The sequence below is a fragment of the Emiliania huxleyi genome (assembly GCF_000372725.1).
Source record: "Emiliania huxleyi CCMP1516 unplaced genomic scaffold EMIHUscaffold_56, whole genome shotgun sequence".
Taxonomy (NCBI): Eukaryota; Haptophyta; order Isochrysidales; family Noelaerhabdaceae; genus Emiliania; species Emiliania huxleyi.
In genome coordinates, this window is record NW_005197803.1 from 149,873 (window position 1) to 161,945 (window position 12,073).

A 12,073-nucleotide genomic window follows, 5' to 3' on the forward strand; every position below is an offset into this window, starting at 1 on the left:
GTTCTGAGGCCGGATTTGGGGGGGGGGGGGGGGGGGGTAAATTGCCATTTAAGAGATTGCAGGCACGCGGGTATCTCTTTTTTAAGTATTTTTAAGAAAATCGGCCTCGCCGGCATGCGTCGCTGCGTTCCGCGCCGTTTTCTCCAACACTGCCGTTATTAGGCACAAAAACCCGCCCCTCTGAAGACACATCTGTAAGTCTGGTGCACTGGCAGGAGCCATACTATAATAGGGGACGCGTGCTAGCTGCTAGGCTAGCTGATTGTAGCCAGCTACCCGGCCTCCGGCGTCTACCGGGAGCTCCTCCGGGACCATCGACCTCGGGAGCTCTCCCGCACCGTTTAAGCGTTTAAGACCGTTTAAGGAATCGGCGGCCCAGGCAGCCTTAAAACGGGCCTAGGCCCGTTTTAAGCCGTTTAAGCCGCAGGCGCCCCAGGGCCCACCCACTTTTAAGTCTAGGGCCCCCCCAAGGTCGTTCTCGATAAGTAAAAAGCAAGCGCGGGACTCTCGAGGTTCTCGAGGTGGATATCCTTTGGTTGCGTTGGGTAGCGAGGATTGGTGTGACGCGATCCACGCAGGCGTGTTTTCTGACGGCCGACCGTCAGTGCACGGAGTTGCCCCTTCTCCGACTGCCCCGACTAGTTCTCGAGGTCTTCGGGTGTGACCCCTGCGTCCCCCGAGACCTAGCGTGGGTGGGTTGGAGTAAGGGCCCTATGGGCTAGCAGTGTCGGACCTTCAAGACATGCGCTTTTGGCCAGTGGCCTCTTCGCGGACATTGGTACGGCACCTCCGGTAAGATGAGATTGAGACCGGCTCTGCCTTCTTTCTCTGCCAGTGTTCGAGACTGGGGCCGATCGAACTTCTCTTGAGACTTGAGTTGTTCAGAGGAGGAATCCGGCCAGCACGGGTAAAAGAGGGAAGCCCGGAGAATCCCCAGCTGCGGAAACGTAGTGTCGCTCAAAAGAGGTGGCAGGTGCGAACTGCGGGGAGTGTAAGGACTCTAAGTGGTCACCACAATGGTCAATGCACAAAAGGTCTAAAGGTGCCTGTCCTGTAATATATGGCTTATGGGCTTCTCCACACGGTACGGCTTTATCGGCGGGGTCTATCGGACGACCTTCTCACGAAGAGGCAACAGACAAGACGCCTGCGGGCCGACCCTCACGGATCACAGATCACAGACAAGACCCCTTGCGTTGGCGTTTTGGCCGGTGCGCGGCGTGGCCCGTGGCCTCGGGCCCGGCGGCGCCGCGCGCGCGCGGCGCGGTGGGCCGGGGTGTGCGGCGGTGGTCCGTGGAGTCGCGATTCGTCGGACAAAAACTCTTTCTGTTACATCGAGCGGAACCAGAACGCACTGTATCTTCTGGACCCCTCTTGCGTCGCTACCCGACGGACTACCGGCTACCGTGCTGCGTGCTGCGTGCGCGCTACTCGCGAAACCCAAAGCTGCTCACCGTCTCCCGCCCGGCGCCCCCATCGACGCCGCGGCGGGCGGCGCCGGCGGCCACGGCGCGGTGGGGCCGCCGCCCTCCGCCTCCTCCGTCTCGGCCGGGGTGGTCGCCGCCATCGCCGCGGGCGTGGCGGGGGCGCTCGCCTGGTCGGGCCCGCCCTGCTTCCCGCGCAGCTCGAGCCAGCGCGCCCGGGCCGCCGCCGCGGCCTCCGCCTCGTCGTCGGCCGTGCTGCGCGCCGGCCGCGCCGCGGCGAGCAGCCAGTGCTCCGGCGCGGTCGCGGGGAGCCGCGGCGCGCCGGGCGGCGCGTCGTCGCCGCCCACGGCGTCGCCGGCGATCGCCTCGCCCTGCTCGACCTGCCGGCTGCGCGAGCGGCCCGGGTAGGCGTGCTGCTCTGCCCGGGCGCACGGCAGCAGCCGGAGCGGGAGGAAGCAGCCGCGGGCCGTCACCGCGGCGGCGGCGAGGGTGAGCAGTGCGCAGAGGCCGTGGTAGTAGTGCGACCCGCCGCCGCCGAGGGGGTCGCGCTCGGCGCCGCCGCGCGAGCTGTTGTGCAGCACGTGCAGCACGAGCGGCGCGGCGAGGCGGAGGCTCCACGCCGTCGTCTGGAGCAGCGCGCGCCCGTCGGGGCGCGGGAAGCGGAGCGGCAGGTGGGTGAGCATCCGGGAGCGCGCGAGGGCGAACGCGGTGCACAGCGCGGCGTGGACGAGCAGCAGGGCGCGGAGCAGCGCCGGGCGCTCCTCGCAGAGCGACGGCTGCGCCGAGATGCCGGTCAGGCCGCACGAGGCGGCGCCCCAGAGCTGCAGCGCGCTCAGCAGCCCGAGCCCGAGAGATGCCGCGCGCAAGGCGGGCTGCCGCAGCGCGCCGAGCCACAGGCCACGCCGCGCGGGGACGGCCGCACCGCCAAAACCGCGCTCCGTGGCAGACAGCGCCGCCCTCAGCGCGCACGCCCGCTCGAGGCAGCGCTCGCGCCGCCGCCACGCAGCGCGCTCGGCGGCGAACGCCACCCGCAGCCGGTGGTGGTGGCGCGCCAAGCCCGCGCCGGTCGGCGCGACGGCGAGCGTCGGAAGCGCGCCGCACAGGCGAGTCGTCAGCGATGCTCCGCCCGCGGCGGGCGCGCGCTCGGAGAGCGCCAGCGCCGCCAACTCGAGCAGCGTCTCGCGCCTGCGCACGTCGCCGGCGCGCGGCGGCGGCGGCGCCAGCCTCACGACTGCGTCCACGTGCTGCAGGCAGTCCTCGAGCGCGCGGGCGCGGGCGCGGTGCTCCGCGTCGACGACGGCGAGGCCATACGCGAGCGAGCGGCGCCACTCGTCGGACGGCGCCAGCGTCCAGAGCGCCCGCGGCAAGGCGACCATGCCCTGGCCCAAGAGCAGCGCCAGCAGCAGGAGGCCGCCGCCACCCGCGACCGCGGAGAGCAGCCCGGCGCCCGCGCCCGGAAGCTGGAGGAAGAGGAGGGCGCACGCAGCGGCGCCGAGGAGCGTCGCGTAGAAGAAGAGGCGCGACCGCAGCGCCGCCCTGCACCGGCCAAGGGCGCTGAACTGGCCCGCGAGCAGCGCCACGCTGAGGACCTCGGGCAGCTGCGAGAGAGGTACGTGGGTCGGTATCAGGCGGGCCAGTGCGCGCGAGGCCGGGAGAGCCTCTGTGGTGGTGGTGCCGGCGGCGTGGCGGCGCGGTGGCGCGTTGCGGCGGGTGCCGGCGCACCAGCCACCCGCACAGCAGCGTCGCCCAGTACAGGAGCCTCCACCATGCGGCCGGGCAATTCGAGGAGAGCGCGCAGCCGGCCGAGGCGAGCGCGGCGGCCGTGCAGGCGGCAGAGTTGCCCAGCACGAGCGCAACAATCACCGGGTCCTCGGGCAGGAGGAGAATGCAGTCGTCTGGTGGCACCGGCGGGAGAGGCGCGGACACTCCACGAGAAGAGACGTCGGGGCGTCGGGCGTCATCAGTCAGAGGCCAGCTTGCTTGGGCTTCCATGCGAGCGAAGGGGCCGGAAAAAGTATTTTGCCAGTAAAAGAATTTACGAAGTCGGGGGTTCAACCGCACCTAGGACACGCACAACTGACTCCTCGTTTCGCCGCACTCACGCTGTCTGGTGCCAGCAGTACTCCTCTGCGTACGCATCGGCTTCGCCCGTGGCCGCGCACGACGCGGAGCACGTGAAGACGGCCACGGTGCCCCAGTCGAGCGCCTCCTCTGGCGCGGCCGCGTCCCCGGCGCCTCCCGCCTCCGCCGCCCGCTCGATCGACGCCACCAGGTTGGGCACGATCTGGTACTCGAACCAGCGCGGCGCGCCGCAGCGGCCGCACGGCGGCACCTCCGCGGGCCGGCGAAGGCGCGACAGCCACAGCGGCTGCGCGTCGGCGTGGTGGCAGTACCGCAGCACTTGCTCTGGCCACGCGCTCACGCGCCTTTGGAAGGCCGCGAGCGCGTCGTCCTCGCCCTCGTCCTCGCCCTCGCCCTCGCCGAGCTCCGCCTCCGACAACGCGTCGTCCGGCGCCGCGCCCGCGTCAGCGGCATGCCTCGCGCGATAGCGCTCGGCCGCCGCCTCGGCCGCCGCAACCTCAGACCAGTCCCACTCCTCGAGCCACCCCTCCCAGTCGCCCTCGACGTCGATGCTCAGCGGCAGCTCCGGCAACGGCGCCCGACTGGCGGCGGCGCCGGCGGCGTCCGTGGCGCCCGCCGCCGTGGGGCCGCAGGCGGGGCTGTCCGGGCTGTCGGAGCAGGCGGAGCCGCCGGCCTGCGGCGGCTCCAGCGGCGCAGCCTCGGGAAGCACGCAGCGGAGCGCCCGCCAGCCCGCGGGCGTCTCGAGGCAGTCGCCGCCGCAGCAGAAGAGCAGCAGAGAGCAGTGGAAGGCGTGGGGCATCCCCGGCCGCGGGCAGTAGAGCTGGACCAGGAGGCGGAGGCCACGGCCGCACCGAGCGCAAGCGAGTGCGCCCGGCGGCTGTGGGTGCAGCCACACGGGCGCCCCTCCAACCTTGGAGGGGAAGCGCGGGTGCGCCTGACCCGCGTCCGCAAAGCCGAGCTCGACAGACGGGCCGGCGGGCGCCGCGGGGGGCTGTGTAGCCGCAGGAGCGGCGTGAACCCGCGCCGGCGGCGGCTTGGCGCGAGCCGGCGCCGCTGCCACCGCCTCGGCCGGCGAGAGCTCGACCCGCTGGAGGAGCGCCTCGAGGTCGGCGTCCGCCACGGTACGAGGAGGCGGCGGCGCCTCCTCCTCGCCCCAGTCGCCCACCTCGAACATCGTGTTCGAGTGCCGAGTGCGGCGTCTAGCGGGGGCACGTGGAAAACGGCGCTTAAATGCCCGAGCAGGGACTGATGAGTGCGCTTCGTACAACATGTACATGTAGCTCCCCGGCCCTGGGTGTGAGGCCAATGACTGCACTCCAAGTGCTCCAAGTGCTGACTGCAATCCAAGTGCTCCAGATAGCCGATAGGAAGAGGCAGACGCCCAAGGCGCAAGGCCCAAGCCCCAAGGCGCAAGGGTGGGCGACGGCTAGCACCACGCTCCAAGTGCACACTCCTCCTCTTAAAATCCCTGTGTGGTGGCCTGGTGTGGTCCTAATATTTTGCGGAATATTTTTTTTTCAAGTACCAAGATCTTGCCAAGACGCAAAAGAGTGCACCGAAAACGCCAAAATTTCTCCTTTTATTTGTGGAGCGGTCTTTGGAGTGCTCGGACTCCCGAATTCTTTTTCGACGCCGAGAGGCGAGAGGAAATTGACGGTAGTTTTTCCCGATATTTTCTTGTCTCATCCCGTCTCGCCGTGTAGAGTTCGGGTCTCGGCAAGGGAGGACCACCCCCGGGGGACAGGCCTCTCCGCCTGACAAGCATGCATGCTCTCAGTCTCCGTCGCGACGAGAAGGGGCCTGCAGAAAGTAGTACTGCTCCGCCGCAACCCTCCCGCGGCGACCCGCACGCGAGGAGGGCCTCCCTCCCGGCGCTCAATCGTCATAAGGCAGCTCGCACTCCTCCTCATCGTCGCACCCGAAACCTTGCGCCGCAGAGTCCATCTGGTGGAGCGAGTTGACCGCGCCAAAGAGGCGCCGCGTGAGAAAACCGGGCAGTAGCCTCGAGAGGGTGTACCTGAAGGGGGCGGGTGTGCGCCGGGCGTTGGCGACCGGCCCCTACCACGCGTGCGCGCAAACCGTCTGTCGCCTGTGTTTTGAGACAAAGGCGTACACCGCCCGGATGAGGAGGCTGATGATCGGCAGGCGCAGCACGGCGACGAGCCAGCCGAGGCCGACGGCCTCGTACGCCGAGAGCACGGCGTCGGCTCCCGACGAGACCGCCGCGCCCGGGCCGATCACGTGGATGTGGCGCATCGCTTCGTCGCGCGAGATGACGCCACCGCCCTCGCCGACGCGGTAGCCGCCCTCGCCAAAGGCGTTGATGTCGACAAAGGAGACGCGGCCGCGCTTGCGGTCAAAGAAGGTCAGCAGCGCCTTGTTTGTCAGGCACACCGCGCAGGTCCCGTCGTAGAGGACCTGGAGCGGCGAGGCTGGCACGGACGGGCGTGCGAACGGGATGCTGACCGCGACGGGACAGCTCGCGCGCGAGACGGCGGGACGCGGCCGGAGCGCCGGCGGGGAGTGCAGCCCGAGGATCAGGACGAGGGAGGCAGCGACAGCGGGCATTGGTCAGGGGGCCGGACAGTGGGCTGATGGCCAGCTCTCTGATTGCGGGTTGTTTTTCTTTTTCTGCCGTCCGCGCCAGTCCCCGCCAAGTGTCGTGCGAGGGAGCTTTGTTGTAAATTTCTCTTTTCTTTTCTTGTTGCGGCTCCCGGCGACGTCTGTTTTCTTTCTTTCTTTGTGTTGGTTATATGATCCTATTATAGGCAGTGGGCAGCCACCTGCGCCAGAAAATTCGCGGTGGCAGCCCGAGATGACACCCGATCCGTCAGTCGACCTCCAGACGAACGTAGACGACAGATGCGCTCGAATCCCCCACATGCATGCACATGCCCCTCGGACCCCTCAGCGCTTGGAACCGTCCAGCCAGCCCGAAACCCCTTCATCCTTGAACCTCGGCCACCCCTGCCCTCGCTGCGCCGCTCGCCGCCGGCCCCGGCCCCCCGCCCCTCAAGCGGTCCTCCCCGTGAGCCTCCTCGCGGCTGCGGTGGCAGCCCTCGCGAGTTTACGGATGGGCGCCAGCGGTTGCGTGCCTGTTACCGCTGCAGCCCTGGCCTGCGCCTCCCTTCGCGCAGCCTCCGCTTTCGACGCCGCGTGCGCGGCTGCCTCTTCCGCCGCCCACCTCGCGGCCTCCTTCGCGGCCCACCTCGCCTCCTCGAGCTCCGCCGCGCGCGCCATCCTCGACGCATTCTCCGCCGCTTCTCTGGCCGCCGCCTCGAGGCGAGAAGCGAGAGATCCGGCGCTGGCCGGAGCGGCGACAGCGTCCTCGGCCGGAGCCCGCCCACCCGTGGCCTCCGTCTGCGGAGCCTCGTTTGTGGCCACCCCTTCCGCCGCGTCTTCTGGCGGGACCACCACCGCTGCGCTCTCCCGTTGCGGCGCGGTCGCCGCCATTTGTGCTTGGGCCGCAGGGGCCTCACGGCTTCCCTCCGCGTCCGAGTGGGCGACTGCGCCCGCGATCGCCTCACCGGGCGCCGCTTCCGCCGACGCTCTCGCAGCCGCCACACTCGCCGCCTCCTTTAGCTCCTTGGCCGCTTTTGCGGCGGCCGACGCACGAGCAGCCTCCTTCTCCGCGACCTCCTTCGCCTCCTTCGCCTCCTTGGCCGCTCTTCGTGCAGCCCTGCCTTCCCTCGCTGCCTCCTTCTCGGTCAGTCCCGTCAGGTCGGTCAGGCTCGGGGCAGCCTCGGTAGGAAGGAGGGCTGCGAGGCGCGCACCACCCCGCTCCAAGTGTTGCTGCCTCGATGCCGGCGTATAGGGCAAGGCTGCGAGCAGCGCGGCCAGGACGACGACAAGGAGCGCGCCAGGGAAGAGGGCCCACCTTGCGCACCGTGCGCTGGCGGAGGCACTGCGGGGCTCCAACCCTTCGAGGGCGCTCAAGATCTCGGCCGCCTCGACAGAGGGCGCGAGCGACCACGGAAACGCCACCGACTTGGTGGACAGGTTGGGCATCGAGAGCGAGTCGACGGTGTCGGCGGCGGCCTCCCTGCCGGCGCCGGTTCTGGACACGGTGACGAGATGCAGCGGCGGCGGCGGCTCGGGGAGGGACGTACGTAGAGCGGCCAGCAGGCTCTCCGTCTCGGGCGCCGACCAAAGGCTCACGACGTTGCGCAGGGGAGGGAGCGACGCCCACGCCGCATGGCGGAGCATCTCGTCAAAGCCGGAGGAGGAGTCAGACTGCACGACAAAATGGGACACGCCATCCAGCTCCAGGTAGGACGCCCGCTTTCCCAGCGCCACGACGACCCAGCTCGAGCCCTCGCCGCGACCGAGGAGCGCCTCTTGGAGCAGGGCCCCCTCGAGCGGCGCCCAGCCGTCGTCCGCCAGCAGCAGCGTCGTGGTCGCAGCTGCGCGCAGCGCCCGAGTGCGCTTGTCCGCGCGAGCGAGCCGCGCCTTCGATCCCGCGGCCGTGTCCTCCAGCGCTGCAATCTCTGCCGCTGCGAGCGCTTGGTCGTGAGGCCTCTCCTCGTCGCTCGCACCATCCTCGAGTGCGTGCGCCTCGTCGAAGGGGGCGTTCTGTCGCATTACGAGCCGTGGCGGTTCGTCCTCCTGCTCCATTGCGTCCGGCATCGCGAACGAGCTTTCGGTCCGCGTGGATGGCGAGGATGGAGGCGTCGAGATGCGGCAAAAGGCGGCGGCGCTGCTCCGCGCTGCTCCCGAGGCCCGGACGGGTCGCGAAGCCGAGGCCTCCTCCTTGGAGGCCTCCGTCAGGCTCTGGCGCCACGTAAGCGTCTCACGAGACGACTGCCTCCCGCTCTCGCGTGACATGCACTTGGCGAGGAGCCCAGAGAGACGGCCCGCCAGGGCGGGCTTTGGGCGTTGCGCCTCCCGCTCTGCACCTATTGTTGCCGCTTTCTGCCACCCGGTGCCAAGCCCGGCGGGGGAGTAGGAGTCTGGCTCTGAGACGCGCGATCCAGGCTCCGTCAGCCGACCGCTGAGCGCCGCATCGTCGGCCGCGTCGACCTGCATATATGTGTGTCTCTACCCGATTGCGATCGTCCCGTATCGCAAAGGGACGGGCGAGTTTGGGCAAATTGGGAGTTTCGTCTAGGGGAGCTCTCTACTTTCTTTTCTTCTTGAGCACTTGAGCACTGGATAGGGTCGATTCCGCATGGTACGGGACCCCTCGATCGTCTCGCCCTCCCTCACTGGTGTGTTCATCGGGGGGGGGTCATAACAAACACGGCTCTTTTCTTCTCTCAATGTAGTGCAATGGCTGCGGGCCATAGGCAATCCCGTACTTGGCTGCAATCTCGCTGATGTCCATATTGCGACGTTGCTTCAGGTTGTGTCTGCATGCTCTCCAGCCAGCTCCTTTGCTGCACCATCGACGGCGGCTGGGGCAATCTGCTCCAGCTGACCAAAAAAACTCTCCGGTGAGCGCGCCCGGGTGATCGCCGGCTACCGAGCGTGGCTTGCAGATCGCCCGGGGCTGGTCGCGCGGGCGGCACGCTCTGAGCTCCGTGGCAAGGTGCTCGCTTGCTGGTGTGCACCGCACGACTGCCACGGCCACGTGCTTGCCCATGTCGCAAACTGCGACAAGAGCGACTCGCGGCGGCGCGCGCCCTGAGCCGATGAGAGCATCTGTCTAAAACCAAGGTTAGACTTATGATCTGTCTAAGACCAAGGTTAAGCTCACAAGCTCAAGCAACAAGACTCACTAGAGGAACAAACAACAACCACGCCGTGAACCAAAGCGCAAAGGTGGCGAAGCAGGGACGAACGATAGGTAGGTAGGTATGGGCTGCGCCGCCCAACGTATTTTCTTCTGGCACCGCCATGAGTGCGCTTCTGCTCACGGCTTTCGGTCTCCACGCGAACCACCCGCGCGCCAGCCGCGCCGCCGCCGCCACCGCCACCGCCACGGCCGGACCACCGAGCGCGCTCGTGCCAATCACTGAGGGATCAGAGGTCTGCCGAGCAATCGAGATTCACACAGCTAGTCTTAAAGGTCTTATCCCCGCTCGACGCCGCGCAGGAGCTCGAGGCGACCGCCATCGTTAACGTCCTCCGGCGCGCGGGCTGGTCAGTCACACTGGCCAGCGTCGGCGTCGCAGACGGCGCTCCTGTGCTTTGCGCCCGCGGGCAGCGCCTCCTTGCCGATACAACCATCGAGGAGGCAAAGCTCGTCTCCTTCGACGTGGTCGCGATCCCTGGAGGCATGCCGGGCGCTGAACGCCTGGGCGAGGACGCGTCGGTGATTGCATGCCTTCGCAAGCAGCGAGAGGCGGGCAACTGGTATGGCGCGATCTGCGCCGCTCCCGCCGTCGCCCTCGCGCCGTCCGGGCTGCTGCCGCCTCAGGCCACCTGTCACCCCGCCTTCGAGTCGACGCTGGCCGAGGCGCGCACGCCGCCGCCGCTGCCACGCACACCAGAGGCCCGCGTCCAGAAAGCGCTCCCCTCTAGGCGGGCGTCTCTGCCGCCGACCTGTCGATGCGGGTGGTCGTCGACGACGAGTGGCGGTGGTGACGTCAGACCGCGCTTGACCCGGAGCGGGTCGTCGCCCAACGCTGTCCCGACCGTCTAGGTGCGTCACGTCGCGAGGCCCCGGCACCGCCATCGATTTCGCACTCAAGCTCGTGGAGGCGCGCGCTCGGAGGAAGGCGGTGGCGGCGGGGTCAGCGATGACGAGATGACGAGCGGCACATGATGCAGCCCTTCCTTAGGTGGTCGAGGGGCCGGAGGCCGCTGCGGCGGTGGGCGCGCCGATGGTCTTGCCGCGGAACGCAGCCGCCTTGCTCTGACCAAGGAGAGGCGTTGGCTGTGGCGGACCGCGCCGCATCATCCCCACTGCATCCCAGCCCCATCGAAAGCGCAGAGTACAAAGTTCGGCTGGTGTGGCATTTTCGCACGTTATGCGCTACCTTCTTCTACGCACTGCACTGCTTCGAGCTTCAGCCGAGCGAAAAAGAAATCACGCCTCCCTCTCGCGCCAGGCCAACCGGCACCAACTTTATTCGTAGATCGGCGTCTCACGGCGGGAGCACCTTGTGACGGTGCCCTGGCAAAATCGTCCCGATTTCGATGCGTGATTTAGCTAAGTCCCAGAGCCGTTTACGCATGAGCGGGCCCCCTCACCAGCCTAGGGCTCGCGCTTCTGGCCCGAGGTGTCGCCGCTGCCTCCCGCGCCCTCCGGCGCCTGCTGCTACTGCCGGTCGGCCGGTCGGGTCCGCGCGACGGCTCCATCCTCGAGACGTAGCGGTCGCTGAGCGCTTTCTCGACCGCTACGTCTTCCAGTGCACCCACCCACCGCGACCCTCGAACCTGCGCTGCGCGGCGCAGTTGCTGCCGAGCGAGACGCCCCCGCCCGCGCAGGGGCGGCATCACCAGACGCTACCGCATGGCCGAGCAGCGAGCAGTGTGTGCCGCAGTGCCCGTCCGGGCCCTCTTGCAGCTGCCTCTATTGGGCGTAAACCGCGGATATAAGGGTCTATACGGAGGTGGGTGGCCTCTTAGAGGTATGGGAGCCGCTGGCACCGCGGATGCACGTACGAACGAACATTATGAAATCGGGACGATTTTGACCCAAAAATCACAAGGTGAGAGGGGGGGGCGTGCGCGCCGTGCGTCGATCCGTGTAAAAACGATCCGTAATTCCGTAAATTTGTAACCAAAAGCCACCAGGAGTCCCCCACCACACCCATCCACCAGGCAGATAGAGACACAGCACTCGCGACACGCTGAGAAGCCGGAGGCTGGCCTCTCCAACGCTCGCGCAACGCTGTGGCCTGTGCTCTGCACGCGCAGCAGCTCTCTGGGGTCCACGGGCGGCCCAGGCTCACAGTGGGAGGGGGAACAAAAGCTCCGTATGTGTTTCTGAACAATCACTATATTCGTGCTTGCCGAGCTGCGCCTCTGCGGCTATCAACCCCTCACGCGTGTGCATATAATCCCCTCCATCTTGTTGTACAGCGCCTTGACCTCTCCGCCACTCCGCCTCGGCTGCGGCATCAGCGCGCCTCGCCTCTGCCTCCATCGAAATCTGCAGCGCGTCGAGCTGCTCGCGCAGCTCAGCCTGCATCTTGGCACGCATCTCGCCGATACACCACTCGCACTCAGCTCGAGCTGCGTGTTTTACCTCGTCGGCCATCCGCTCGGCCGCTTTGATGTCGCGTTACTTTAGCAGCCTGCTGCGCTGTCCTCAGGTTGTCGCTGTCGGAGCGCCTCAGCTCTTGTGCCGCAGCAAGCTCATCCCGCGCCGACGCGAGCGCCCTCTTCACAGCGCTCGCAGAGCGCTGCTCAGAAGCTCCTTAACCGTGACCGCAACTTCTCTTCCAACTCCTGCCGGAGCAGCATCTTAGCACTCGCGGCTGCATGGATGTCCGAGCCCCTTAGCGTGGTTTGCATGTCTGTGCTGACGAGAGTGCGGGAGAAGCTGCCCTTGTGCTGCACAGAGATTACGCCAGCGGTAGCAAACCTGCTTGGGGACACAACAACCATTGCTCGTGGCCGAGCTGGCATAAGCCGCCGCACGCCACCAGCCTCTGCGGCTGCAGCGGTGATTCGGATCG

General features: G+C 67.7%; 4 protein-coding genes across 4 annotated transcripts; 1 reads left to right on the top strand and 3 right to left on the bottom strand.

Moving 5' to 3' along the window:
- Positions 1-91: 91 nt before the first annotated feature.
- EMIHUDRAFT_213061 (putative programmed cell death protein) lies at positions 92-4,680 on the bottom strand (the record flags this gene model as incomplete). Its single annotated transcript, XM_005765224.1, has 8 exons — positions 92-223; positions 295-384; positions 1,805-2,245; positions 2,654-3,022; positions 3,147-3,293; positions 3,694-4,032; positions 4,216-4,440; positions 4,525-4,680. The coding sequence occupies 8 exons, from the start codon at positions 4,678-4,680 to the stop codon at positions 92-94; spliced, it is 1,899 nt and encodes a 632-aa protein (XP_005765281.1).
- Positions 4,681-5,166: 486 nt separating this feature from the next.
- EMIHUDRAFT_422092 (hypothetical protein) lies at positions 5,167-5,900 on the bottom strand. Its single transcript, XM_005765225.1, has 2 exons — positions 5,596-5,900; positions 5,167-5,523 (listed from the first exon to the last, which is right to left on the bottom strand). Exons 1-2 carry the CDS (start codon positions 5,760-5,762, stop codon positions 5,382-5,384), a joined length of 309 nt encoding a protein of 102 aa, XP_005765282.1. The 5' UTR covers positions 5,763-5,900; the 3' UTR covers positions 5,167-5,381.
- A 3,610-nt stretch (positions 5,901-9,510) lies between these two features.
- On the top strand, positions 9,511-10,150 carry EMIHUDRAFT_46569 (DJ-1 family protein; the record flags this gene model as incomplete). The annotated part of the gene is made up of 3 exons (XM_005765226.1): positions 9,511-9,887; positions 9,969-10,004; positions 10,090-10,150. Coding segments are annotated over 3 exons (474 nt in total), but the record flags the coding sequence as incomplete, so codon positions are not given.
- Positions 10,151-10,962: 812 nt separating this feature from the next.
- Positions 10,963-11,595, bottom strand: EMIHUDRAFT_213065 (hypothetical protein; the record flags this gene model as incomplete). Its single annotated transcript, XM_005765227.1, has 3 exons — positions 10,963-10,992; positions 11,148-11,316; positions 11,495-11,595. 3 exons carry the CDS (start codon positions 11,593-11,595, stop codon positions 10,963-10,965), a joined length of 300 nt encoding a protein of 99 aa, XP_005765284.1.
- Between the last annotated feature and the right edge of the window lie 478 nt (positions 11,596-12,073).

Bases quoted from the DNA above. Each gene is read 5' to 3' on its own strand.
- EMIHUDRAFT_422092 (XM_005765225.1), bottom strand. From the start codon at position 5,762: ATGCGCCACATCCACGTGATCGGCCCGGGCGCGGCGGTCTCGTCGGGA. The intron at 5,524-5,595 runs GCGACAGACGGT...CGCCCCCTTCAG, and splicing joins GCCTTTGTCTCAAAACACAG to GTACACCCTCTCGAGGCTAC.